Raw genomic sequence first — 27909 nt, forward strand, 5'->3', positions numbered from 1 at the left:
CAGTGCATCAAATATAAGGAATTAAAAAAAGCAGCATTTTGTGCTAAATCAAAAATACGACAATTTTTAAAAACATTTTATTTAAATATAAAAAAATTCTAATGCCTTGACATGAACTTCAGAGGACGCACAACTAGTTAAAAAATAACAGTAGGAGTGCACAACAATAAGTTTTAATTGGTTGTTCACTGGCTTAAAATAATCTAATGTTTCCTTTTTCAGAAAAAAATAATTTTATCTTTTTTCAATCTTATAGTTTTTATTATTTCTATATATCTTCTATATAATAAGACAAGACATTAATATATATATGTTGCCTATAGCCGGCCAAACGGCTGGACGGAATGACTGAAATTTTAGTAAGCACTCATGCGTGGTCGGGTGGTGTTAAAGGCTAAAAAAATTGAAATTTTTAAAAACATTTTATTTAAATATAAAAAAATTATTTTTTTTCCTACGAGCAACGCCGGGCTCTTCAGCTAGTATTATATATACTTTGCTTGTTTGTCTGCTTGTATCAAATAAAAGTCAAAAAGGATGAACCAATAAATTTTTGTGGGACCTCACATGACCCCAGGGAAGGTTTATGGTTGATTGAATTTTCAAAAATTTGCCTCTAACAAAATTCGATTTTTGAAACTTTGAAAACCGATATTTTTTTGATAAAATCCGCGAAATTATTTTTGTTTTTGTTTTACAATGTATACAAAATGAACAATGAACATGTTTACAATTGAAATAAAAGATGCCTAGTATTTTATTCTTAAGTTGTTATCATTTTATTTTTATATTGATTTTGTAGTCTGAATAGCTCAGTTTATACTTAGTTTGAACCTAAATAGATAAATTCACAAAAGCTGTCTGTTACTTCAGAAAAAATAATTCATTCACAAAATATATTTTGTTGACGCATAATCATAACAAAAGGTACAAATGCCATAAAAAAGTCTTGTTGAATCATATTTTGTTAAAAAGCATACTATTACAATTAATTTGACTGTAAAATTACAAATATGTCGATTGTATACTTCAATTGGCGAAGCATTTAAAAACTGGTATTATATCAGTGCTCTTTTTGTACTAATTTTAGTTTTGATGTTAGTGGGAGGCTGCCTGTGTCAATGTTACCAATGAAATAAACTTCATGATACAGAGATACAAAGATATCAAGGACCTTAAAACTGTATTGGCGTTTAGTATGAAAACTTTATTCATCAGTTTTCTTTTTGTACTAATCTTGATGATAGGGGGAGACTGTCTGTGTCTTTCTTACAATTGACATAAACAAAGTTTTGTTGACTTATGCTTGAAAGAGCAAGGACTTAAACTTAATGAGAAGATTTTTAAAAACTGGTTTATGAGTTTTCTCTTCATATTAGACTTGATGCTGGTGGGAGAATGCCTGTGTCATTGTAACAAAGGACATAAACAAAGTTTTGTTGACATTTGTCAAAGTCACCAAAGACATAGTTTTTTTTTATAATTGCAGGATAGCAGAGATTTCAAGGACCTAAATAAGACGATTTTGTAAAACTGGTTTATGATATCTCTCTATGACCTAATCTTGATGATGGTGGGGGGCATGTGTCTCATGTTACACCAGGTAAGGTTCTGGTTTGACCGGTAGATCTTCATCCTCTACAGGTTTAGGTTCTGGGAGACTACCTGGCGCATCCTTAAACAAGTCAAATTAAAGATTAAATTACAACCTGTTCAATTTATTTTTTAAAAGAAGATGTTGCAAGGTCCGTAACATATCTATACATACATATTACATATGGATGTAATCTCTGTTTGTTCGTTTGTTTTCATGCCCGATCATAACTCATGAACCCATAGACCAATTTGCCTCAAATTTAAATTGGGGAACTCGGGAGAACCCCGGAAATGTTCTTGGTTTTGAGATTTTGAATTGAGTGGGCCGAAAACATAGCTAAATCATAATTTAAGACCAAGTGCGGGTAAACGAATACCCTGGGTTCCCCAGCTAGTATTAAATAAAGGTAAGCCCCAATTTTCACTTGTTTCCTGGTTTTCAACATTAAGGATTTTTTGTTCTTTAAAAATCTTCAAAGTCTAATATGTGTTTATTGTGGACATGTTTGCCAATATCATGTTATGCAAAATATTCAATCTGTCGATAAAATTGTATGCTGCATGCATCTTGAGAAGTTTGTGCATGCTACCTATCAGTGTCTAGATATGTTACCTGCATTTGCACACTTGGTGCATGCTGCAGCATTTTGAGAAGTTTGTGCATGCTGACCACAAGAGTGTCTAGTTGTTCTCTTGTGTTACCATTTTCATGTTTGGTTATCACCTAAAAAAAATACAAATGTTTTGTATCCTTATTTACAGCTTGAGGAAAATTTAAAGTTTCAGGGAAATGTCGAGCATTTTATAAAAAATAATAGAATATTTGCACTTGTTTTTTCTTCTTCCATGAACAGAAACATTAAACCTATTCCTACTCACACAAGGACTTGAAAGAAAGAGAAGATCAAATTTATGCACAAGTTTGAGAAAAACAAATTTATCTGATTACACATTAGAAATTTCAAACAGCTTTGTTCATCTTAATAGCTCTTCAATAAAAGGAGTTAAAATTAAAAACATTATAACTTTAGTTTAAAATAAACTGAGCCCTTGAGAGCCCAAAATACCCTGAAATCCCCCCTCCAGGATATAATTAGATTTAGCTTCTACCTGAGGATGTAGTGAGAAGTCTGGTGCAAAATATTCAATATAATCTGATGGCGGAAGTTGGTTTGGTAAATCTTGATCTACACACAGACCAGTCTCATAGGCCCAGCATCTAATAGGTTATAATAACAATAACACCCAAACAACCTTAAGCCTCAGAAAAAGGATTGTGTCTCCGTGTTAGGAATGGTGACCCTATCCGTGATTAGCGGATACAGGATACATGAAGGTTATAGTGAGATGTCGTCTTCAAAACATTTAATATTTACTTCCAACATTACCAAAACATACCATGCCATGCAACCTATTCCATCCACTCCCAGTCTCAAATCTTTTGAAATTCATTACCAAGTCATGTAAAGCTGTAATATGCATTAATTAATAATAATATTCTATTCAATGATAAAAACAGCCATAGAGAAAACAATGCACATTTCTTCCATCCTCTCACACTCTAATAAATAATTGCCTATGCTTTGCTATATTTCTAAATGTATATTCATCATTCCCAACCCATTTTATCCCTTGCTATATTTCTAACATTCCCAACCCATTCTATAACTGGCTACATTTCTAACTGTATATCTGTACGAGATTGAACCTTCATTCTCCCATATTCTAGCTTGTAGTTACTATTGTGATTCGTATTATGTTGTTTTAAACTGAATGAAAAGAATGTTCTAGAGTTAAGTTACTTATAATTACCCCATGGTGAAATCCTCGAGAAGTAATTTGTAAGCTTATCTGACCAATTAGAGCCCATGCAGGCCAATTATATAAAGTTTCCCCCCAATTATGTCATCCCCAACCAATCAAAATCCAACTAGACTAATTATAAGCGCTTAGCTCTACTCTCCTGGGAGTATAAAAGGGGCTTGATTTCTCCCTAAGTCCAGTTCGTAGCAAAATCTTTGCACCCTCCCTGATTAGAGCTGCGTGTGATTCTCCCTATTCAGGTCTTGAAGTTTTCTTTATTATTTTTCGTTTTTGCTCCCCTTTCCTATTTTCAAGTTTTGCCGATTTATCTTAGTTCTTTCGATTGTACTTTTTACTCGGGAAGACTCGTATTCATGTATTTTTCTTGTACTTAGTTTTAAGGATTTGTTTATATATTAATTCAGGTTCAAAGAAATATAATAAATCTCTGTTCTTTCAACATGTTTATTTGAGACCAGAACTTTTAATTTAGATTTATTTCAAAAAAAGTAGAGAGTCACACAGTAGTCAATAAATAAATGAGAAGGATAGTTGAGCTGTTAATAAATCCCAACCCATTCTATAACTGGCTACATTTCTAACTGAATATCCACCCCTCCCAACCCATTCCATACCTTGCTACATTTCTAACTATATATCCACCCCTCCTAACCCATGCTATACCTTGCTACATTTCTAACTGTGTATCCACCTCCTCCAAGCACCATCAAAGGTAGATTGTATTTCTTCACCTGCTCAAGGCATCTATAAAAATCATTTCAAATCTTTTTGATAACGATATAAAATAAATTTTAAAAGTATTTTTAAGGGGCTTATGTGACCATCCATTTCATAAAAGGCATACCTTTACCTTATCAATATTCAATAATGTTTAAGATAAAGTGGTTTTCTGGTTTGAAAAGTGGTGTTTAATTCTGACAATTGCGTTTATTGTTGCTATAACAGAAATCCAAAAGCCCCTATATAGAGAAACCACAATTGATATAAGCAATGTTTAAGTTTGAAGGCACGGATATCTCATTTGTTTTTGATAATACAAAGCCCTTAGGGTACTGTTGTGCATCGGACAGGTTCTCTACAAATGGAGAATATCTTAAAATAAAGTCTACAGTCCCTTTAAATTAAATGTTGAAATTTCACCTTCCATGCCCTTTAATTGAGAGATTAAAGCAGCCAAGCCGGTCATTTGCCAGTGAATCTGCACCACACTGTAGTACTATGGCTTCCGGCCTACAAAAGTGAGAAAAAAATCATATTGTTTTTCTTCAGAATTACATTTATACATTATACAAAAAATGTATTTCACCGTTAGGTTTAAAATTTTGTTTGCTGCTTCAAAAAGCTTGAAAATTTCTTTTATTAGCTTATTAGTAAAAAAATATTTGCCATTCTTTTACATGTGGAAACCTTCTTTAAGGTCCTTTAACTTATGGCGCTTTATTCCTCTTTTCTCAGTAGTTGTAACTTCAATTTGAAATATTGATTATAAATCTTTGCTACAAATTCTGATTTTCTAACCCTCATATCTTAGAAACCCAATGTCGTAAACCTTATAGATTTCAAACTATGAACTCTGTTAGATCAAATAATCCAAGTTTGAAATACCAAAGGTTTACATTCATTAAGTTGAAAAGATATAGGGATTAGAAGAGGGGGGAGGGGAGAACACGAAACATTTTTCTGCATGCGAATTTGTAATTTTGATAAGACGTGTATATATTTTATAGATTTTACAAAATAACATGATTTGACGATTTGTATTTTACTGTACCTAAAGTATGAGATCACATTGTCCATGATTGGAGTAAAGACGAGCTCATAACTCAGATCATCCATTCCTTCTTTCAGAGGTACATTGATTGAGTAATACCTTCAATAGCATTATTTTATAGCTAGAACATAAGATCTTGTTTTTTCACAATAACTGTTTATAACACTGTTATTTTGGTTCGCAGTGTTATTAAGTGTTTAGGACAGAAATTTTCTCTTTATCGAGAACCTTCGAGATATAGAGAAAATTTAAGTCCAAGAGCCAAAATAATAGTGTTATAGGTAATTTTATTAAGCGTTTGTGTACTTGTATTATTTCAATGGCTAATTCTAAGTCAAATAGGCTTGTTCCCAGATTTTCTTAAAGAAATTTAAGAATATTTCTAACATAAATTTTTCCATTTTTGCAATAGCTTGGATCAAATTATATAATCTAAATCTCCCCTTTACAGAAAAATATACTGTTTAAAAACTGTGCAGCAGCCCTTAAAATAAGTGTTATAAATACTTATTTTAAAATCAGCTTACTTTCCATTGTCTGCTCCGATCTCAAACATATCCCCTGTGCCCGGGAAGAAATTATTTCCATATTTGTGGAAGGAAACGGTCATCACACGGTCAGATAGATAGAATGCTTCCTTAACAATTCAACTTGTTTGACATGTGACCACTAATGATACAAATGATACAAAGGAACTGAGCTCTTGCCACAAATTCGAATTTTCTCATCCCTCCATTGTGCTACTCGATGGTATAAACTTTTGACATTTTAAACCAAGACTTGCATATATAACAGATTTTAAAATCTGGAAAGGCATTGAGTTTTAAAGAGAGAGCACCCTGCAAGACTAGTGCAAACACTCGAAATCGGCCCTGGTTTAAGGAAGACGAAATTCACATATTTACTTAATCTTTTAAACTGTATTATACATTTAACAAACTTAAAATCATAAAGGAAAATTTAGACGAAGTTTAACTGTATACCATCATGTGGAAGTAAACTTTTATGTTTATATTTCTGTTGATAATCTGCAAAAGCAATTTAGAAGTATCTACAAGTTATTCGATATGGTGGTAAGCACTTGAACTAACGTCATGTGACTATTGATATTTTCACTTTGTTCATTTTGGCATTTTTTGAACATATTTTGTTTTCGAAATATATTCTACTTTCAGTGGCTCTTGCGATGTAATAATTATTGAAATTGGTACATTTGAAAGCATGTATGTTGGTAACATAAACAGTTAATGAAATATTCAATAGCTCAAACGACAATAGGTCGGGCGTTATGGCATTTTATAAAGTACATTTTTTCAGCATAGATTAAATGTCGTCTTTCTTAAACCAGTGCCGATCAGAGTTTGCAAAACTCGTGCATGGAGAAAGATATTAATAAATCAAGAGTTTGTGTCAAAAACTCAATTTTATAACGTAAATTGCTGTGGTAAACTTCTCTGATGGTTACCACAAAACAGTAAAAAAATGACATCTTATTTTTCTTTCAATCTTTGTTGTTAATAAGGAGTTTGTATAACATGTGACCCTTTTGACCCTCATGACATGCCAATTTGCAAAATTGGGTTAGAAATTTGCATATTTTCAATATTTTCTTGCCAATTTAAGGAAAACTGCCAATCAATTTTCAAATATGCCAATTTTCTATTTTTTACTGAAGTAAAAGATTTAAATTTGCCAACATGACTCGGAGCCGGAAATTTGAGGCTGGGAGGTGCCTTGACAATATTTTGTACAGTGTACTTCAAAATATCTGATGTGAGCTCGTTTTTCAGTGAGCTTCTCGTGTAATAATGTACCAAATAACTTGACTGTCTTAAAATCTATATGAATGTACTAATATGAATCTGTATTCTGTATTCTGTACTGTACATAAATTTGTTCACCTGTACTCCGTCGCCATGATGTATATCTATATCTATGTACAGCACTCTCTACAGCGGAATTAATAAGCACCAATCAAGGGAATAACATTAAGTTAAGAGGTATAACCTTTTTTATTATTTGCGAACAGTTTCTTCAAGTTTATACTGAAATTAAATCCTTCCTTATGATATTTCAGTAGTTCCAGGATTCCAATAACAATATCATTGATGAAACAGAATCCACTCGCCTCACCTCTTCACAGCATTAATCAAGTTTAAGAGACTGTAGACTATATTTCAAGTGACCGTACATACAAGGATGGCAATGTCCGATTTACAATATTTTGACATTTGACATGACAGTGCAAGTATATTGACATTTATGTTTTTCTAAATCTCCATTTTCTTCTTGCTGTTCGTGCATCATCCATAATGTTAGACTAATTTTGAAAAAAAAAAATGTGTGACACAATTTAATGAAATTTATACCTTTTAGCATGATGTAGACCACCAGACCAATTAATTGCAATATCACAGGATTTATTGTTTAACAAGGTAGCAGCCTGCAACGTGGCACCAGTGTACCTTCAATATTATAGTTTTTTTTTATGATGGATAGCATTATTTCTATGAAAAAGTTGCACCAACCCTATGTGTACTAAATAGGCAGAGTGGTATTTATGTTGTGTGCATTGCCCCGGAAAATTCCAAAACGGAGAGAGGGGGATTGAATTTTGTAGATCCAGAAAAATAATATCTGTGAGATGCCTGCGCGGCGTAGAGACCGGCAGCAGTGCTCAGCCCCCTAGCCTGTCCTAGCCGCAGAGCTCGGCCCAGAAAGTGTCATAACTTAACCTAACCCGTGGCCGCAGCGCTCGGCCCCCCTAGCCTGTCCTAGCCGCAGCGCTCGGCCCAGAAAGTGCCTTAACCTAACCTAACCCTAAAAAATACTAATTTAATTTTTTCTGGATCTACAAAATTCAATACCCCTTTCTCTGTTTTGGAATTTTCCGGGGTATTGCACACAACATAAATCCCCCTCTCCCTACTAAGTATACTGTATGTAAACATTCCAATATTTGTTTACAAACATTGAGCCTAGCCCTACTTCCACGTTACCATCAATTCATCTGAATATAGTTTATATCAGTTATATTGGAAACTTGTTGGATCTAGGATCTACTGACTCACCTGAGCATTTATGGTTTGTAGATTCATAAATTTGATATTTAGTTGCAAGGAATTTTTTATTTAAATCTTTCTCAATTGCTAATATTGTCTAAGAAAGGCTAATCTCCAAAATTTTAGAAGATATCCTAGACCTCCAGTTTAAGAGTTACTGCATCTATACCTAAACGTTCCAGTCTCCAACTAATGTGGAACATGCATGTTTTATCTAGCCAGAACTTATAGTTTATTAAGAAGTGAAAGAGATATCTTCATTTTTCTGTTTGAAAACTTTGTATTCTTTAGCCATGACTTTTTATAGAAACAATTTATGGAATTCTACAGTATCAGTGAGAGTTTCCAGGTATTTTTTATACTAACATATTTTTCCCAATCGCTGATAGTGTCATAAAGTTAGGACTGTGACCAAATCAATTTCTGAAAAATCTGTATTACTTACTTTGTGCAGAAATCATAGATGCCATCAAACACAGGACAATCCTCCCCCACATTGAAATGAGATAAACTCTTGGCAAATCCCTAGAAATAGGAAAATAGTAAATAAAACAATTTTAAAAACTATTTATCAATATATGTATGTAATATGTATAAGTTCAAAACGGTTCTAAAAATATACTTCTGTGAAATATTGAAGTATTCCAAAGGTCAATAAAGGAAAACCATGCGATTTGGCTCTTTGTGCTGGCATGCAAATTTAGATACGTGGCTAACATTTGCTATGAAGCATAACAAATATTTGGATCTGATGAGTTTGACATGAGACTTTTGCTTATGAAAAAGTCGCTGAAGCCCTCTAACCTGAATATTATGGGGTGTCACCCTGTGAAGGAATTCGACATATTCTTCTGAATGATATCTAGTCAGGTCAGCTTCACTGGCCTGGTACGGTTTATATACCTGGAGCAAGCAGATAATCAATTAATCAATCAATTATTCAATTTTTCAATATATTAATAAATCAAAGCAATCAATAAATAAACAAATCGATCAACTATCAAATCAAACAACAAATTAATTATTAAAACAATATGTAAGGTCTGGTCTATCTGTTACCTTCATATATTCATGTAGTTTATAGTTAAAGACGAGGGAATCTGTTACCTTCATATGTTCATGTAGTTTATAGTTAAAGACGAGGGAATCTGTTACCTTCATATGTTCATGTAGTTTAAAGTTGAACAAAAGGGAATCTGTTACTTTCATATGTTAATGTAGTTTATAGTTAAAGACAAGGGAATCTGTTACCTTCACGTGTTCATGTAGTTTATAGTTAAAGACGAGGGAATCTGTTACCTTCATGTGTTCATGTAGTTTATAGTTAAAGACAAGGGAATCTGTTACCTTCATATGTTCATGTAGTTTATAGTTAAAGACAAGGGAATCTGTTACCTTCATATGTTCATGTGGTTTATAGTTAAAGACGAGGGAATCTGTTACCTTCATATGTTCATGTAGTTTATAGTTAAAGACAAGGGAATCTGTTACCTTCATATGTTCATGTAGTTTATAGTTAAAGACGAGGGAATCTGTTACCTTCATATGTTCATGTAGTTTATAGTTAAAGACAAGGGAATCTGTTACCTTCATATGTTCATGTAGTTTAAAGTTAAACACAAGGGAATCTGTTACTTTCATATGTTAATGTAGTTTATAGTTAAAGACAGGGAATCTGTTACCTTCATATGTTCATGTAGTTTATAGTTAAAGACAAGGGAATCTGTTACTGCTAATCTGTGAGGTTTCATAGGATGCCCTGAACATAGGGGTTCAAAGATTTTCATTTAAAAACTTGATTTTTAGTCAAAGAATTGCCTAAACTCGTAATAGCAATTGTAAGCATATAGTTTAGAACTTTATAATCTAAATTCAATTTTTAATTCCAAAGAAAAATTATACAGATTTGATTCGTTTCAGTAAATGATAGAAAAGATTGTTTATATGATTTCTTTATTTTATTTTTATATTTGGCACTTTCAAATATATCTAGATTACACATTTGTTTCTATTACTTTTTATGCTGGTAATATAATCAGTAATATTATTTTTGAATACAAAGACAATATTTACTAATTAGTAGCTCTGAAGGTAAAATAAAGGAGAAAATTTGAATGGATATGTGATAGTCGGGAACTTTAGAATTGGATAACTTCAATCCCAAACCAATTACTTAATCTAAATATCCAATGTGGACACTTTTGATTTCGGCTTAATCCGCCATTTTCCCCCTTTTTTGGATATCCCTATCGGATTCCGACCAATATGATCGTTTTCTCATTAAAGGGCGGGCAACATTTCAGATTTCCAGGCTTCTGATTGGCTGTTCGGTTTCTACAATCGACACTCTGATTGGTTGCATTTTAGATACTTAGCTGGATACATACTTAAGATTAAATTAATCTTGAATTTAACAAAAAGAGGAGATCAAGCATTGATCTCGATATCCACAATTCTAAAGTTTTCAGATCAGTTCAGGTTATTAAATACAGAACAATCGAGTCTTGGTGTACCGTGTACGCTGTATAGTACACTGTACAGTGTACAGTACATAAACATGTTACCTGGACCGTAATGGTAATTCCCGATCTCTGCATCATAGAAGTATGCAACCTTCTCTTTACCCATTCTATCAACAATAATCTAATAATTAAATTTAAATCTACTTTTTTAAAGTGCTTGGAACCCATCTGATTTTGATGCGGATATTCTTTTTTTTTCGCTGATTTTTTTGCTAAACCTTGATGGACCTTTTAATAGATAAGGAATAAATTTAACTATCTCTCTTCTTCAACAGTTGAGATTTGGGGGTTGAGAGCAACTGATTTTTTTGTAGGTATTTGTTGATATTTTTGATGATGAAAACAAATGAAATGAGTTTTTTATGCCATAAGCATAAGTAATCCCTCTAACCTGCACCTTTATATACATATATTTACCTGATCTATGTATAACACCACCTGAGCTAAATTCCACAGTTTGAAGACATATAATCTAACACTAGCATTGTAATTTCTGAAAAAGGTTAATATAGTAAAAGTGCCTATCTACCTATTAATCTTTTTGTTTACAGAAAGTTTACTACTACATACAGTTTAAAACCTAGCTAGTAGACACAGTCAAAAGCTAAATCTTTAACCTCAGTTTATCAAAAATACTTGCTCACAAAACTGACTACATGGTTGTTTTATGTAGTGTCCAATAAAATCAATTTCAGATTTAACAAAAATACTGTTAACATCATTAAGGGACCCGGCGCACTATGTTCTCCAGGGGGGGAGGGGGGTAATTATTTTATAAAGCCTGCTGCAGGGCTGTTTAATATACCGTTAGAAAGCCGTTAAAAAATGCAATCCAAAGGTGCTATTTGTTTAGTCATATTTTGACACAGATGTCTCAAAAAAGTGAATACTGGAGGATTTTCAATTGCACAGGGTGTCTCAGAAAAAGTTCAGAAAAGCAAAACTTTGGGGGGGGGGGCGAAATTTTTTTTCAAGCTACATGACATTTTATATGTCATTGGAAATCTGTTGAAAAATGCAATCCAATGGCACTGCGTAAAATGTCCTATTCACATCACTACTTTTTTTAACTCATTTGAGGGAAAACGTCGATAATATCGTCCATTTCTAATTTTAAAAATTGTTCTATATTCTGCCACATTCCTTCATTTTCTCTGTTACATAAATACAACAGTCTCTTTTACAGAGAAAGTGCAATTTTAAAATAATGAATTTACTATGGAATGGAAAATATTAAATGGAAGATCATTAAGTAACTATATTTTCAATCCTTTTTCATTTATCCTAGACAAAAACATAACATTTTTCCCTCATTTCAAATTCATAAAATTTGTTTATTACAGTGCCTAATTTTTTCAGTCAACTTATTAATTAATTCTAAGAAATTTGTAGAAATCAAATCATTTAATATTAAACCTATCGTTGAATTTTGATAGAAGATAGAAAGATGAGACGATCGTAAAACTAGGCATAAAACAATAATAATAATATGTTTAATAAATTTAACTAATTAAAATGCAATGTATCATAAATATCACAGGTAGCTTAAAAATTAAAACGTTAACTTGCAAATTTTTGTTGACTTATCAATTCAATACTTGATTGTTTCTCTTCGTCTCCTATTAGGGGCTTATATATATATTTTGAACTCAAATCACCAAAAAAAAAACCTGTTTTTCTCACCTTTTTAGAAAAAGTTGCGAGAAGCAGCAAATTTTTAGGGTTTATTTGGGGTTGAATTAGAGAAAAAAGATTTGAGGGGAAAATATGTTGGTTAAAAATAATGAGAGTAAAAGAAAGAAAAAACTTGCCACTTAAATTGTAATTTTTAAATTATTTTTTAAAGATTTTATTATTATATAATATATATATCTCTGCCTGTTATGCTACTGTTAGGACTGTACTAGTGGTATAGGAACTAGTGGCCAGTTTGTAAAATCTCCCAGGATAGGTACAGCTCCTTGCAGGTATACACCTGAAACAATATATATCAAGGGCCTGTCTGTTTCATGGTTAATTGTGCCCAATAAGCGTCCAGACGACTTAATCGATTTTTTTGCAGAAATTGAAATTTCGATTAATTTTTTTTAAATTCACATTTTATGAAAACAGAAAATCAATTATAACTTGAATTTTAGTTTTTTATAATGAAGATGGAAAAAATGGTATCAAGTAAAGTACCATATTTTAAAAATTATGAAAAATGGAAAACTTTTTTTAACTTTAGCAAAACTGAAGCGTTTTTTAACTTGGTTTACCGTTTGTATTTTGTTCATGAACCTCTGAGGCTGAATGTAAGGTTTCCCAGCTCACATCTTCCCCATTCTCCAGATGAAAGGTTTTCAAAAGAAGTTCTCCTAGCGCCTTGTTTCCTCCTTCTCTCAGAAGCTTCTCCTGCCCCTTTATATCTCCTAGGAGCAGCGCAACCTCAAACTGAGCACTACGATCCTTTCTTACTCCTAGAATCCGTCCAAGCTTTACCAACTTGGAATACGCTCCTGTTATTAAATACAGAAACTTTAGTTTACCATAATTGCGACCTTTCTGATACGCACTTTCTGCGAGGGATAGATCCCCAACCATGAGCGCCATTTCTCCCACCTTATCCCAGTGTAGTGGTGTGTCTAGCCATAGTGCAGATGTGTACGCTAACTGAGGATTGTACAACTCCAAGGCGATAGAAAACCTGGCGGCAGGATCTTGAACGAAGTGTACAGATATATCTGACCTTCCACACTCCTGTAGCCAGCCCAGTATACTCTCCCCTAACAGTTTGCCAGTAGTAGCCAGGCTTTGAATGTCGTCTTCGTTTCCACGTAGAACCGCAGATTTAAACTGATATTCTATTGGATTAATTTCAATGAAATTAATTTCACACAATCTATTTAAATACGCAATCTGAAAATAAATCATGATTTTTATTAGAGTTGTAAATGTGATTTATAATTTTACAAGGAGTGGTTAAACAAGCTTGCTCAAACCACCGGTAATGAAATGAACCATAATCTCGGTGGTACAAGAGAAAAATTAAAAACAGTTGCAGTTGGTTCAACTACTTCTTTATCGTTTAAAAAATCAAAACTCAGAACAAAATAGTAGTATAAAGTAGTAATCTCTCTTTGTCTGTTCGATTATCACTTGGTAACACCTATACCGATTCGCCTTAAATTTTGATTGTGGAACTCGGGAGAACCACCGAAAAGTTCTTAGCTTTGCAATTGTTTTAAAACTATGAGTTTAATGAGTTGACGTTTATAGGGGGAAATCCAGACAAAGCTGGGTTCCCAAGCTAGTACTATTATATAACCTGTTTGTCCTGTACATGCGTGATGTACATTCCACTGGGTGCAGTACATATTAACCCATCATCACTTGGGCCCAGTAAATACCTAAACCAGAATATGTGTTAACTATCAACAGACAAACTATCCAAGTCAATTATTATTATATTATAAAGATTTATTCACACACAAAGATATAAATACATATATAAATGGTGTAATTTAAATTTGTTAAAATAAATTTTTGAAAATACAGGTTTCCAAAATATGCAAAATTATGCACAAATAGACGACATTGATTATTACTCATTACATAACATATTTGTCATTTCAATTATTACGTAATCATCGAATCCTTCAACATATAAATTATTCGTTCTTGTATTAAAAAGTTCTTGTAAAACCGGAACTTTCCATGTATGGTCCAATCCAATGGGACATCAAAATATTTCATTTGCTTCTTAACTACCATTTTACTAAGATCCGAAGGATTTACAGAATAATCATTTGCAATAGATAATAAATTTCTGCCAAGAACTGTGTTGAGGTCATTTTGACAAAAATTAGAAAGAAATCTAATGCAAAGCTTAGAACTTGCTTTAATAGTCTCATAGAAAGACACACATCTACTAGCTTACATAGTTTTTACATGTAAACATTGTGAAATACTTTCAATCAAGTACCTATGCGTATCTCTAGATACATTAACACGAATTCTAATAGCCGTATTTCATGCTGTATACAATTTTGAAACACATGTCAATTGGCAATATCGTAGGTTGTTTAAATATTTCAGGGCTCTAGAATAAACAGAATTTTAAATAAAATGCCGGTAAATTTTCTTGGTCGTTATTTAGTTTTCTGCTTTTTTACGCTAATTTTATTATCTTCAATTTAATGTCTTAACGTTTACGTGATAAAACAACACATTCACTTTTCTGCTATTTTACGCTAATTTATTCATCTTCAATTTAATATCTTAACATTTACGTGATAAAAAAACACATTCACTTTTCTGATATTTTATGCTCATTTACTCATCTTCAATTTAATGTTTTAACATTTACGTGATAAAACAACACATTCACTTTTCTGCTTTTTTACGATAATTTATTCATCGTCAATTTTATGTTTTAACATTTACGTATGTCTGAGAATTCAGTGATACATAAACTTTTATAAAATGTCTGAGAATTCAGTGATACATAAACCTTTATAAAATGTCTGAGAATTCAGTAATACATAAACCTTTATAAAATGACGTGAATTGGACATTAAATCGACAATACAAAAACTGTCATATGTAACGTCATGCAATCATTTGTGTGTAAATTTAGAAACAATTTGTATTTGTACTTCAAAAGATAAACAGAACAATTTGTATTTGTACTGCCAAAGATAAACAGAACAATTTGTATTTGTACTTCAAAAGATAAACAGAACAATCTGTGTTTAAACTGCCAAAGATAAACAGAACAATTTGTATCTGTACTGCCAAAGATGAACATACGCTTGCGGGCGGTTTGTTTAACACTACTTGTCTTGAAGTATTCATGTATGCACTAAAGTTTCCAATCGGAATTCCGTTGCGCAGAATTGCGCTCAGCTATTCTCGTACTGCGCGAAATTGTGCAGAATTGCGCGGTAATTAGAGGGTCCGTAATTGAGCGCAAAACTACGTGCGTTAAAACTTATTTTTCATGACTTGCTTTGGAATTTTTTAATTCCATTCAATGTAAGAAAAGTATCGAGTTTTTAGATTTAAATACCTTACCTAAAACGAGAAATCTCTTTCAACTGTTTATCACAGACCCGAACACACTAAAATCATTTCAATTGTCTTTAAGGAACTGAACCTCGCAACAATCTCTAATTTTCTAATCTCTATATCTTTGCTACCTCATGATGCAAACCTTAGATTTGGCAATATTCAGTTTGCAAAGCTATAAAGATTAGAAACGTAGATATCTAGGCGTCTAAATTTTTAGTTTGCTGTGGAAATAAATGGGGATTTTGGGCCTTAAATATGTTAATGAATTAAACTAAACAACCTAAATATATCGTTGATTGGTAAATTGATCTCTTAATGCATCAGGAGTATCAGAAAAAAAGATCTGAACGCCCAACAGGTTGGAGAACCCAGACCGCCATCGGGTGAGTGCACTCAATCACCCGGCCCCCCCCCCCCTGGACAAACGTAGATGAGGTACTACCAGGGGGCAGACATGGTTTCAAAGTTTCCATGATATTCTTTAGTTTTCAGCTTTGAAGGGAATAATCAATCTAATCAAAATGAAAATAAACAGCTTCAAGAAACAAAAACATAGATCTCTAAATCATACTTGATCAGACAAAGCTTTTAAGGGTACCGTTGCACACCGGACACTGTCATGGAAGGTCTTATGAAGTTATGTTTACAGTCCCTTTAATAATTAAAGCTTAAAAGTTCTGTTTCATAATCAAATAAATGAATCCAACCTTTGATGTGAGAATAGCAACCTTTGTCCCATCTTGGTTCCAGATAACCTGCTTAGGAACCTCGAGACCGAGGTTTATATTAGCCAGCCTCCTCCTCTGGTTGAGGGAGTAGAGGACAAGGTATCCTGTATCTCGGAGGACAACCTCTTGATCAACATATCCTGCAAAGTAAAAATCATCTAGAGTCAGAAATTATGGTGGTGTATTTTTCGACCTACGCAAATCCACTATACTCCACTTCTGACCTACGCCAAATCCGCTGTACTACACATCCGACCTACTAGTACGTGGTTTTACACCTGCTATATGGACTTGTGGCCGCAGCGCCGGCCCCCTAGCCTGTCCTAGCCGCGGCGCTCGGCCCCCTAGCCTGGCCTAGCAACAGCGCTCGGCCCAGAAATTGTCTTAATCTAACCAACTCTCAAATAATACAAAAATAAACAGCTGGGAAGGTCCAATATTGCAGTAGGTCGGAAATTTAGTAGGTCGGAAGTTCAGTAGGGGGGATGTTGCGTATAGACAATGTAACATTACCTTCCTGTGTTGCGAATCTAAGGCTAAAGCAATAATTGATCCTCAAATTTAAAAAGTGTCAACATTGGATATCGATATCACGCGTTTAAGATTGACAATCCGACCTCTGATTATTTGCAACAAACTCGAATCCTGCTATCAAAGTCAAAGTCAAAGTTTAAAATGTCAAAGGTTTCCACAATCAGGTTGCAAAGATATAGTGATTGAAAGAAAGTACTCAGTTCCTTTCAATTTGAAATGGGTCTGAGGCAATTTGCTGTTGTCGTGTTTTGTATGATTGAGTTTCACAGTCGTCTTCCTATGCCAGTGTCTCACTTATACTTGTATTAGAAAATCGGAAAAAATAAATTGTTGATAATTTCCGTTTTCATGCTGTAACTATTTTACATAGTTCAGTATAACGACGAGATTTAAGAATTTACCTTGAAATATTTTATCACACTTTGGAATATTCATCTCCGTCCTGGCGGCCCTGTTGACGAGAAACCCACGGGAGAACCCGGCAAAGTTTACGTCCTGGTTCTTCAAGTTCTTCACCACAACCCGGCCTGTGTTATCTATATGGGAAAACCTGCATTCAGAAGAAAATAACCATCGTTTCACAACAATAATTACTACTGGGGGTGATGATATGGGAAAAAATGAAAAATTGGACATTAAAGGGCAACTTTTTTATCTACTTTTTACCCCAATTTAGAGAATAAAACCCTACAAAAATTGTTTGCGCTCCGCGCAAGTATGTACAAATTCCGGAGGAAAAATTATTTTCAAAGGGGGGTTGGGGTGCAAGAAAAATTTTTTTTCGAGAAAATCAAAATTGGGAAATGTAATCCCGAAAAAATTGGCAAAATTTTCAATTCTAGCAACTTTTGCATGTTAATCAACATCAAAACTTGGTTGCCATGCCAAAATTGAATTAAAAACTTTGAATTTCAATGAAAGTGAAGGTAAAAATGTTTATGGCTTTCTTCAGAATTTTTGGGAATTGTGTAAAATTATTTTGTATTTAACAAAACAAAGATAAATCTGAAGTTTACGATCCACAATATAATTGATTAAATATTGCCCTCTAATTCAGTTTATTTTGGGGACCACTTTAAGAATGTTTTCCTCTTCCCTAGAGTTTGAAACCCAGAGTGCCGAGTCCCCTGGAGAACTCTTAATACTGGGAACTGCAGGACTCTTGGAACTCTTCAATCATAGTTATTAATAAACTCTTTAGTTGAATTTCTAGGCGTAACTAGAACATTTATGAAGATGGGAGGAATGTAATATTTACAAGGATTTGAAAAAGGGACTAAATACTGATGCATCCTGAAGAAACTGAAACTAAGAAAACGGTCTTGAGACCATACTAAATACTGATGCATCTTAAAGAAACTGAAACTAAGAAAACGGTCTTGAAACCATACTAAATACTGATGCATCTTGAAGAAACTGAAACTAAGAAAAAAGATTCCCTTAAAACTATCTAATCCTTAATGTGGAATATAACGTGTTTTTCTAACTAGGAAAGGTGTTAGATGAAATTCTGTTAAATTCTCCATTGTTTCCGAAGAAACTAGCTGGTCACACTTGAAAAGAACCCATGTAAAATTAAAATAAATAATTTTCAAAAACAAAAACATGGATATTTCTTATCTAATTCAGTTTTGATCAAACAAAGCTTTTAAGGGTACAGGACAAGCAGCCAGTGCTTAGGATCCATTCAATTTTGATGCGGATCCGGATCCTGGATCAGCACTGGAAAAAAATGGATCCGGATCCAGGTCATTTCTTAAAGATTTACTGAATTTCTTAAACAAAAAATAATTTTTAAATTTTTTGTTTAATATTTTTCGCTTATTTGTATCCTAAAATTTGATGAACCATTCAGAAATGAGGAAATTGTTATAATCTCTCTTTTTTTCAGAAGTTACAGATTTTGGTTTTAGGAGTAAAAAGTTTTTTTTTGCAGTTTTTGGTTGATATTTTACCCCGTGGATCCGGATCCAGGAAGCCAAAATATTCCGGATCCGGATCCTAAGCACTGCATGCAGCACTTTCAATGAAGGGTCCACTTGAAATACTTTTTATCATAATAGTTTCTTTAAAAGTTATTAAAAAAGGGGAAATCTATAAATCATAAAAAACGTAATCTCTGTATCGAATGTCCTTTTTCCTTTTAGATTAGTTTTTAAATGGCAATTTTAACCTTTTGTTTTGAATGTAAACAATATGTGATACAGTGAATCCCAGATATATGAATACATAGCAAGAGTTTTTATAATGTCGTATTACATATTTAAGATGAAATGCCGCGTAAAGATAAGTTTAATATTGATATATCAATATGCATTCATATTTCATTTACCTTGAATTAAAAATAAAAAGAAGTTTCTTTAGAAATATCAAAAATCTTATGACGGTCTATGTATTCATATATCTGGGATTCACTGTAGCTAAAGTTGTGTAGGTCCATATTAATACCAACTGACTAGGCAACGGCGCTATCTTACATCACAAAGGGACTGGAAGCGTAATTTCAAGTATCACTCCATGCAAAGATGACAATGCCCGACTAAAATCGATTCCCTTAAAAGCTTTGTCTGATCATGAATGAATTTTTTATAAATGTTCACAATTTCTTTAACTGACAATTTTCAATTATGAGTTCTCTACAATACTAACTTCATTTCTGCTACAGGAAAACATATAAAAATGATCAGAGTTAAACACTTTTAAACAGTAAAACGACAACATCCTTCACATTTTTAATCAAGTTCAGGTTTCAAGGGTACTGTTGTGAATCAGGCATTGCCAAGCAATTGCATGGAGGATCACTTGAAATTACGCTGGGAGTCCCTTCATGTTCAAACTAGTTTTGTTTATTATATATCCCTGACGTGGAGTAGTTTCCTGTATGAAGTAGAGCTGGAAGGAGGAAAGGTTAAACCTGGTGTAGTTAACCAGCACAGCGTGCTCCCCAGGGTTGTAACTTGCACTCTGCACACGCTGGTTTCGAACCTCTAAACCAGAAAATAATCAATCAATCAATCAGCTTCCTCCTCTCGCAGTTCTTCTAGTCCCCCCCCCCCCCTTCCCGGCTCCGCCTCTAGTTCTAGATAAAAGCAACCCCCCGTGATTATAATATTCCAGGTTAAATTAAGATTTATTAAGTGTTCATATCAAATGATCTAAAACCTTCTCTTCAATGTGCGTCAGCTGCTCAAAAGGCAAACCAGCTCATAGGTAGAATGTCCAGGTCCTTCTCCCTACAGAGACAAGCATACTTGGATCAGGCTTTACAAAGTATATGTACGACCTCTTCTAGAGTACTGTGTTCAGGCTTGGTCATCTTGGCTTAAATCAGATATTGAGCTGCTTGAGAGTGTTCAAAAACGAGTTTTAAAAATGACTTCAGGCCTCCATAGTACCTCATACCTTGATCAATTAAAGGAGGTCAACTTGACCACCTTAGATGTAAGAAGAATAAGAGGGGATTTAATCCAGACTTGGAAGATTCTCCATAAACATGATAATGTAAAAGAAGGTACATGATTTACAAGATTTTCAACATGAAATATGAACCTCAACTCAAAACAGTGCAATCTAGATATTAGGAGAAACTTCTTCAGCTTGAGAGTTATTAAAACATGGAACAGTTTGCCAATAGTCATTAAAAATGCCACCTCATTGATTAGTTTTAAGAATATGTATGACAAACATATTTCTTCAATGTGATAAGTGTCAGGGGCGCCGAGATCCCTAGTTGAAGGTGTCAGGAGCGCCAAGATCCCTGGTTTAACTTAATGCACTATCAGTAGAAACAAAAAAGATATATTGACTCGCTGAAAATGTCACAAAAAACTTTCCAGTAATCCAGTAATCCAGATAAACAGATAGTCAGAGTAGGTTGATCCTTTCCAGAAGAAGAGTAAATCAAAAGTTAATCCAATATCACAACACGTTGGCACTTCAAAATTACAAAATATAATCAACCACATACAGTTACATATTTATTTAACCACTTTGGTCCCTTCTTAGTATTAATAATAAAAATAATAATCGTGGTCAACCCTTAACATGTAGTTATCAGGCTTCAGCTACCGTCTATTTAAGCCATAAATCAGTTAACTAAGCACAATTCAAGCACAAATTACTCATTGAATAAACTACTTGGGCATCTTTAAAAATTCAATCCAGCCCAATTTTAAAATTAGTAACTACAATAACTTAGGCACAAAATTCAAAACTCAAGCTAACTAAGCACAACTAAATCTAGAACTCAATAAATCAATCAATTTTAATGATCTATCAATTTTTTAGAGAAATTAAATAAAATCAATGAGCAACTAGAAATATTTTGGGAATTAGAAACTACTAGCTTAAGTGTCCTGTCTTGCCCGTAAACATTTTTTTTTTGATTTTGAAAAAAAAAATTATTTTTGAAAAATATAGATTTTTGAAAATATAGAGATAAATAAAAATAAATAAAAATGTATCTGTTACCTAGAATTTTGAAAATATAGAGATAAATAAAATAGATAAAATGTATCTGTTACCTAGAATTTTGAAAATATAAAGATAAATAAAAATGTTTCCGTTACCTAGAATTTTGAAAATATAGAGATAAATTAAATAAATAAAATGTATCTGTTACCTAGAATTTTGAAAATATAAAGATAAATAAAAATGTTTCCGTTACCTAGAATTTTGAAAATATAGAGATAAATTAAATAAATAAAATGTATCTGTTACCTAGAATTTTGAAAATAGAGAGATAAATAATTATAAATAAAATGTATCTGTTACCTAGAATTTTGAAAATATAGAGATATATAAAATGTTTCCGTTACCTAAAATTTTGAAAAGTTTTGTTTCCTTTTTCCTCTCAGTATTTACATGAGTCAGCCAATTCTCCCTAAATACATTTTTTTAAATTGTTAAAGAAGGGATTATTCACAAAATTTGAAGTGTCGTTTTATTTAATCCGGCTAAACAGATCAGGTTCATATTGTTTGTGGGACCTCACATCAACCCAAGAAAAGTTTATAGATGGTCAAAATTAAAGAAAAAGAATTCAGAAATTTGTCAAAATCCACGGGAAAAAATCGATAAATCCGTAAATTTTTTTTCTATTTGAAAACTGATATTTAGCACCTAGAATGTCAGAGCTCTTCTAAAAATCAACTTATAAATTTCTATAGAAAATTGCCCAGTTAACTTAGAGATAAGGTTTAAAAGTTGGAAAGTAAATTAATACTGTAAGCCACTAGTCACGTAAAATTAATAAGTTTAACAAAAATTACAAAATGACCACTCTTCTTAAAAGCTTTCAACTTGTTGCACGACCCCTCTTTTCCTCACCTATATATACTTAACTTTGTATGTCTATCCGTGTATTTCCAATAAACGTCAATACGGCTGAACACATCGTGTCCAATTTTTTTGTGGGACCTCAAATGACCCAAAAGAGAAAGTTTATGAATAGTCAAAATAACACATGGTTAAAAATTTTTAATTTTTAATCAACGAGAAAAAAATTGGCTATTTCGTCAAATTTTGTTCTATTATTGTTTAATAATATAAGAAGAGAAAAGTCACAGATAGAGCAACACTTAGAAGTTAAAGTAGAAGATGGAAGAGAAATGCCCTGGAAACCTACACGGTGTCCCACATCATATTATATCGTCAATCAGTCTAAATTACGATTTTCGGAAGTAATCATAAAATTTAAGAAGAATGAATCATGTTCAAAAATAGAATAAGGCTAATTTCATAATTTTCTTGCGGAAAATACTAGTTTTTTCGAGTATTACTGATTTATTTTGGCGTTAAAGCTTGGAGATAATCTAATATGATATGGGACGCTCTGTAGTTCAACACAATTAATAGATCACCTGATAAGGTATAGATGATGTTTGTAAACAGTATGAACAGGTCTGTGTTTGTACAGTTTTATCATTGCTAAACCGTTTCCATGAACCAACCCCATTAGATTACAGTTGGGGGCTGCAACCAAACTAAAATAAAAAAACTGAGATAGGAACTTTTGTATTTTAAATCTGATCATTACACTTCATGTCAACTGAACTGAAGTCAGTCTAGTAGGTCTTTGAACCAAAGTGGTTTTGCCAGATATTCTCAGAAGTAAACTTAAATCCTTCCGTTTAAAAGTTCACATTGTGGATATCTAGTTCAGTTGATGTCGCTTAGCGCTATCCAAACAAAAGTGTTGGCTTAAGTTCTCAAAAAAAACTTAGCTAACAGTTCTCAACCAAAGAAACCAAACTAAACCAATACAATCAGTTCTCAAACAAAGAAACCAAACTTAACAAATACAATCAGTTCTCAAACAAAGAAACCAAACTAAACAAATACAATCAGTTCTCAAACAAGGAAACCAAACTAAACAAATACAATCAGTTCTCAAACAAAGAAACCAAACTAAACAAATAAAATCAGTTCTCAAACAAAGAAACCAAACTAAACAAATACAATCAGTTCTTAAACAAAGAAACCAAACTAAACAAATACAATCAGTTCTCAAACAAAGAAACCAAACTAAACAAATAAGGAAACAAACATTTATCAAGAGGTATAAAGGAAAATGCTTCATTATTATTAACAACAAAATCTTGAATTTTTTTAATTTATATTTTCTAAATTCTTTTTCATGACATGATATTATACCTGGCAGGCTGAGTGTTTAGAGGAAAAGTGTCCAATGTAATTCCAGTTCTTAAACTCCAAACCTAAAAACACAATTTTCAGGAAAAATTCATTTTTTTGCTAACTTACAGACGCAAGCCACCAGCCAACATCAAGGGACCCCCCTGAAATGATTTTCGAACATCTGACGGAAAAAATGAAAAATTGGACATCAAAGGCAAATTCTTCCATTCATCTTCACACTTGTTACATCAAATTCAGATAGCTAACCCTACCGAAAAAGAAAAAAATCTAAAGAACTCACCTCAGTATTATATATAAGGTTATCAATTTAAGCTATAATTATTACCAGATATTGCTAACGAAGGGCCAATGTAAAACCTATGATTTGACCTCCATTTTGAAGATAACTTAGAAATCCTCTGAGATGAAATCCAAAGACCCCCACCCCCTCTCCTTGGAAGTACAGGGTGTCCCAGGAAACATGACAGTATGCAGGACGACTTGAATGTCGTCTTGATTTTTGATATAATTTGCTGCGTTTATTTGTCAACCTAATTTTAGAAGTAAATTTCTAGAGATAAAGGGGGGGGGGAGACTGATTGATCACCTTTAAAGTTTTATCTGCTGAAACTGTGACCAAACTTAATGTTTCCATATCCTCAAAACCTAAACAGTTCCCTTGAGAATTAAGTCTTTGCCACAAACTAAAATTACTTAATCCCAATATCTTTGCAACCTGATAGTGTAAACCTAAGATGTTTCCCACTTAAATTAATTGATCTAACAGAATTCATAGTTTAAAATATCTTAGGTCTACGACATTGGGTTAAAAAGCTTTAGGGATTAAAAAGCAGAGTTTGTGGCAATGACTCAACTTCTTTAAAATAAAAATTTTAAAAAAACATGAGATATATATATTATATAATATTTAAAACATGAGATATATATATTATATAATATTTAAAGCTAAAATAGTTTAGCACACGAGGCTGCATATTTTGTTTGATATGAAATTGACAATAAAATTTATCAACAAATTGTTTTTTTTTCTATTTTCATAATTTTAAGCGACTAGTAATTAATATATATCTACATGTTTTTAGTGCATTTTTCCCATATTAATCTTTTCTGTTCACTCTGTTCTCTTATTCACTTTATTTAACTGTTTTGCATTATCTGAGAAAACCCCAGAACTAATATTTCCAAAATGTCCAACTAGAGTTCTTACTTCCCTACTTGTCTCAGTGTTGTATACACGCACCACCTTTCAATCAATCAATCAATCAATCAATCAATCAATCAATCAATCAATCAACCAATCAATCAACCAACCAACCAATCAATTAACAAAATTTAGATTTAAAGTCTTTTTTAACATGCAAAAAGAAGGGTTATGGTAAAAAGGGTTTGCTACATTTTTCGTAAAAAAAGTGGGAAATAAATTTGATATTTTATTTAAAAATAGAAATAATTCAAACTAGAATTCAAGGACGACAACTGACTACCATACAATCTGAAGGAATAGATTTTAAACAATTTTGATGACCAAATATTTTCAGGTTTGATTGATGGATTGATATTTTCCTTTCCATCCGCAGCGCAGAGAAATGGCAGAGCCTGATGTATCTTTACCCACTGTACACCAGAACTAAATCCTAGAATAAACATATTTACAAGGCCCGTGGAATCTTTAAAAAATCAAATAAAAAGATTAAGAAAAAGAAATATTTTGATTTTTGAAAAATAATTCTAATTTTTTAAATCATATTTTACCGTGTTACCCCCAGGGTACCGGGTACCCATGAGTTTTTTTCAAAAATTGTAAAGCAACAACTTTTACCAGTAATTTAAGAATCAACTTATTTTGTAAAATGAGTTCGTGTCTCAACAATTGCTGTGTTCAAATGAACACATCAAATTATAACTTGAGTCAAACAGTTGTCTTCCTATTCCCAAGTTATATGGGTCCCACCTTGTCCATAAAATGTGTGGTTATACATACAAGGATATTGGATTAGATTTTGAGGCAAAAAATGTTCCAAATTTAATAAAATAATGTTTTCAATTTAACTAATCGTATAATGCACCCCTTTTTCTAGTTATTTGAAAGAATAATGATATTACTGAATTTGAAGGCAGCATTTTTCACTTTTTTATGCTTTTAACTAATTCTGTATTTCTTGCAAGAATACAGAATATGTGTGGTTCTGTAAATATTAACCCCCTCCCTCTCATTAAAAGGGTACATTTAATTTGAATTTTTTGCTTTCATAAGAGGCTGTTTGTAAATCATGAAAAGAAACAATATGGTGAATCCCAGATACATGAATACATAGCAACGGTTTTTTTTAAATTTTGTATTACATATTTAAGATGAAATGCCTCGGAAACATTAGTTTAATATAGCCCTGAAATATGAATGCAATTGTTTTATTAATATTAACCTCATTTTTACGCGGCATTTCATCTTAAATATGTAATACGACATTATAAAAAACTCTTGCAATGTATTCATGTATCTGGGATTCACTGTATATGAAAAAGCAAGTGAAAAATTAATAATGATACCAAACATAAGTATATTGAAAATAATTATTTGTTAACAAGTTCACTTCTTCAATAGCCAAATTTGTGTTTTATTTTCAGAAAAAAAATGCGCTCCGCGCCTGACAATATTGTTTTTATTTTCTGAATTTTTCTTAATCTCGCCCGCACCCCCGGCTGAAATCCTGAGTAATGGGGGGGGGAGGGGTTAATTTAACAAACCTTCGAAAATATATGAGCAGACCACGTCCATGTCACCGAATAGATGCGTCAGTGTACTGAACTCTCCCCTAAAATAGGAAATTAGTTTCAGGGGGAAATATTTATTGAAAAATATTAACGCTTCCCCTTTAATCTTCAAACCCCCCATATAATTTTCAAACCCCCCCCCCCACACAAAAAAAAATATTGGAAACAGCATTTGAAGAGACTGAAGACTTGATTTAGAAAGATGTCAGATTCACAACAATATCCAATAAACCTTTTGTCCGACTAATAATAATAAAATATAATCATTCTCTGGCTTGAGGAGTATTCAATTCTTACAATTTCCTTAATATTGTTTCTGGAATAAAAATACACAGTCAGTTTATGTAGAAATACACAAGTCAGTTTATGTAGAAATACACAGTCAGTTCATGTAGAAATACACAGTCAGTTTATGTAGAAATACACAGTCAGTTTATGTAGAAATGCACAGTCAGTTTATGTAGAAATACACAAGTCAGTTTATGTAGAAATACACAAGTCAGTTTATGTAGAAATACACAAGTCAGTTTATGTAGAAATACACAATCAGTTCATGTAGAAATACACAGTCAGTTTATGTAGAAATACACAGTCAGTTTATGTAGAAAAGCACAGTCAGTTTATGTAGAAATACACAAGTCAGTTTATGTAGAAATACACAAGTCAGTTTATGTAGAAATACACACAAGTCAGTTTATGTAGAAACACAATCGAATAAACAACTTTCAAAAAGAAGATGATTGATGTCTGTCTCACGTATGCTAAATCAGACAAAGCTTTTAAGGGTACAGTCCAATAAGCTACGCTGTGCTTAGGATTCATTTAATTTTGTCATGAACTTCTCTTTAAGATTTACTAATTTTCTGAACATAAGAAGAATTATCAAATTATTTTTCATCTTCTTTTTGTTGTTTTTATGCTGAAACTTAAACCATTTAGGGATAAGGACATTAGTTTTTAACAGTTCAGAGGCTGAATTTAAAGAATTTGAGCGGCGGCTTCAATTTGAGACGCGACTCAAATATGTTTGGTTTCACTTAAAATTGTATTCAATGTTTCAAGATTGAAACAGGCGCTCAATTGAAACCGTTTTTTGGCAGATTTGAGACGCGGCTCAAATTCATTAAATTCAGACTCTGATTTAGGTTTTAAAAGAAAATATTTTTGGTTGATATTTTGCCACTTGGATCCAGTAGCTAAGCACTGAAGCAAAGCATAAAACTTTCTAGAGATCTTTTTCCCGGTTGTATTCACTTTAGATAAAATTACTGAAGTCATTTTCTTCGAGAAGAAAATAATGCCTCTTTTAGTCTATTTACAATAAAAAAGATAATATTTAAATAACAAAATTAGTTCCTTTTTGTACCTAAATAGAGTTGGCTGTCTTGTCC

At 32.5% G+C, this 27909-nt stretch overlaps 3 protein-coding genes across 13 annotated transcripts; all 3 read right to left on the reverse strand.

The window, feature by feature from the left end:
• Positions 1-882: 882 nt before the first annotated feature.
• Positions 883-11268, reverse strand: LOC111714846 (histone deacetylase 3). 9 transcript variants are annotated; one of them, XM_023490051.1, is made up of 15 exons: positions 11193-11268; positions 10818-10882; positions 9936-10012; positions 9058-9156; positions 8699-8778; positions 7561-7656; positions 7254-7326; positions 7093-7140; positions 5719-5828; positions 5192-5290; positions 4561-4650; positions 4084-4164; positions 2707-2815; positions 2210-2320; positions 883-1675 (listed from the first exon to the last, which is right to left on the reverse strand). In XM_023490051.1, the coding sequence occupies exons 2-15, from the start codon at positions 10879-10881 to the stop codon at positions 1595-1597; spliced, it is 1218 nt and encodes a 405-aa protein (XP_023345819.1). In that variant the 5' UTR covers position 10882; positions 11193-11268; the 3' UTR covers positions 883-1594. The 9 variants fall into 9 exon arrangements, with proteins under 9 accessions (XP_023345819.1, XP_023345820.1, XP_023345822.1 ...); XM_023490052.1 differs by having other exon boundaries at positions 10818-10896; XM_023490054.1 differs by lacking the exon at positions 9936-10012.
• LOC111714848 (coatomer subunit alpha) lies at positions 11269-14185 on the reverse strand. Of its 3 annotated transcripts, none has more exons than XR_002768099.1 (5): positions 14083-14185; positions 13034-13673; positions 12654-12750; positions 12230-12394; positions 11269-11882 (listed from the first exon to the last, which is right to left on the reverse strand). XR_002768099.1 is itself a non-coding variant. In XM_023490058.1 (4 exons), the coding sequence occupies exons 1-3, from the start codon at positions 14110-14112 to the stop codon at positions 12668-12670; spliced, it is 753 nt and encodes a 250-aa protein (XP_023345826.1). In that variant the 5' UTR covers positions 14113-14185; the 3' UTR covers positions 11269-12394; positions 12654-12667. The 3 variants fall into 3 exon arrangements, 1 of the variants encoding a protein (XP_023345826.1); XR_002768098.1 differs by having other exon boundaries at positions 11269-11991; positions 12192-12394; XM_023490058.1 differs by having other exon boundaries at positions 11269-12394.
• Positions 14186-15826: 1641 nt separating this feature from the next.
• Positions 15827-26594, reverse strand: LOC111714849 (coatomer subunit alpha). The gene is made up of 12 exons (XM_023490059.1): positions 26492-26594; positions 25310-25380; positions 24907-24989; positions 24333-24399; positions 23744-23805; positions 22951-23073; positions 21907-21971; positions 19949-20076; positions 18186-18259; positions 17491-17639; positions 16535-16695; positions 15827-15877 (listed from the first exon to the last, which is right to left on the reverse strand). The coding sequence occupies exons 1-12, from the start codon at positions 26520-26522 to the stop codon at positions 15827-15829; spliced, it is 1065 nt and encodes a 354-aa protein (XP_023345827.1). The 5' UTR covers positions 26523-26594.
• Positions 26595-27909: the final 1315 nt, after the last annotated feature.

This window comes from Eurytemora carolleeae, unplaced genomic scaffold, assembly GCF_000591075.1.
Source record: "Eurytemora carolleeae unplaced genomic scaffold, Eaff_2.0 scaffold1660, whole genome shotgun sequence".
NCBI classification, from domain to species: domain Eukaryota; kingdom Metazoa; phylum Arthropoda; class Copepoda; order Calanoida; family Temoridae; genus Eurytemora; species Eurytemora carolleeae.

Coding starts and splice junctions, on each gene's coding strand:
- LOC111714846 (XM_023490050.1), bottom strand. CDS start 9,798: ATGAAGGTAACAGATTCCCTCGTCTTTAACTATAAACTACATGAACAT. Junction 8,779..9,057: donor TGACACCCCATAATATTCAG/GTTAGAGGGCTT, acceptor TCCTATTTCTAG/GGATTTGCCAAGAGTTTATC. Junction 7,657..8,698: donor ATCTATGATTTCTGCACAAA/GTAAGTAATACA, acceptor ATAATATTGAAG/GTACACTGGTGCCACGTTGC.
- LOC111714848 (XM_023490058.1), bottom strand. CDS start 14,112: ATGTACATCACGCATGTACAGGACAAACAG. Junction 13,674..14,082: donor CGCATGTACAGGACAAACAG/GTTATATAATAG, acceptor ATTTATTTTCAG/ATTGCGTATTTAAATAGATT. Junction 12,751..13,033: donor TCATGAACAAAATACAAACG/GTAAACCAAGTT, acceptor ATATTGTTTCAG/GTGTATACCTGCAAGGAGCT.
- LOC111714849 (XM_023490059.1), bottom strand. CDS start 26,522: ATGGACGTGGTCTGCTCATATATTTTCGAAG. Junction 24,400..24,906: donor AATATTAGTTCTGGGGTTTT/CTCAGATAATGC, acceptor TTCTCAAGGGAA/CTGTTTAGGTTTTGAGGATA. Junction 16,696..17,490: donor GTGTGATAAAATATTTCAAG/GTAAATTCTTAA, acceptor TTTACTTTGCAG/GATATGTTGATCAAGAGGTT.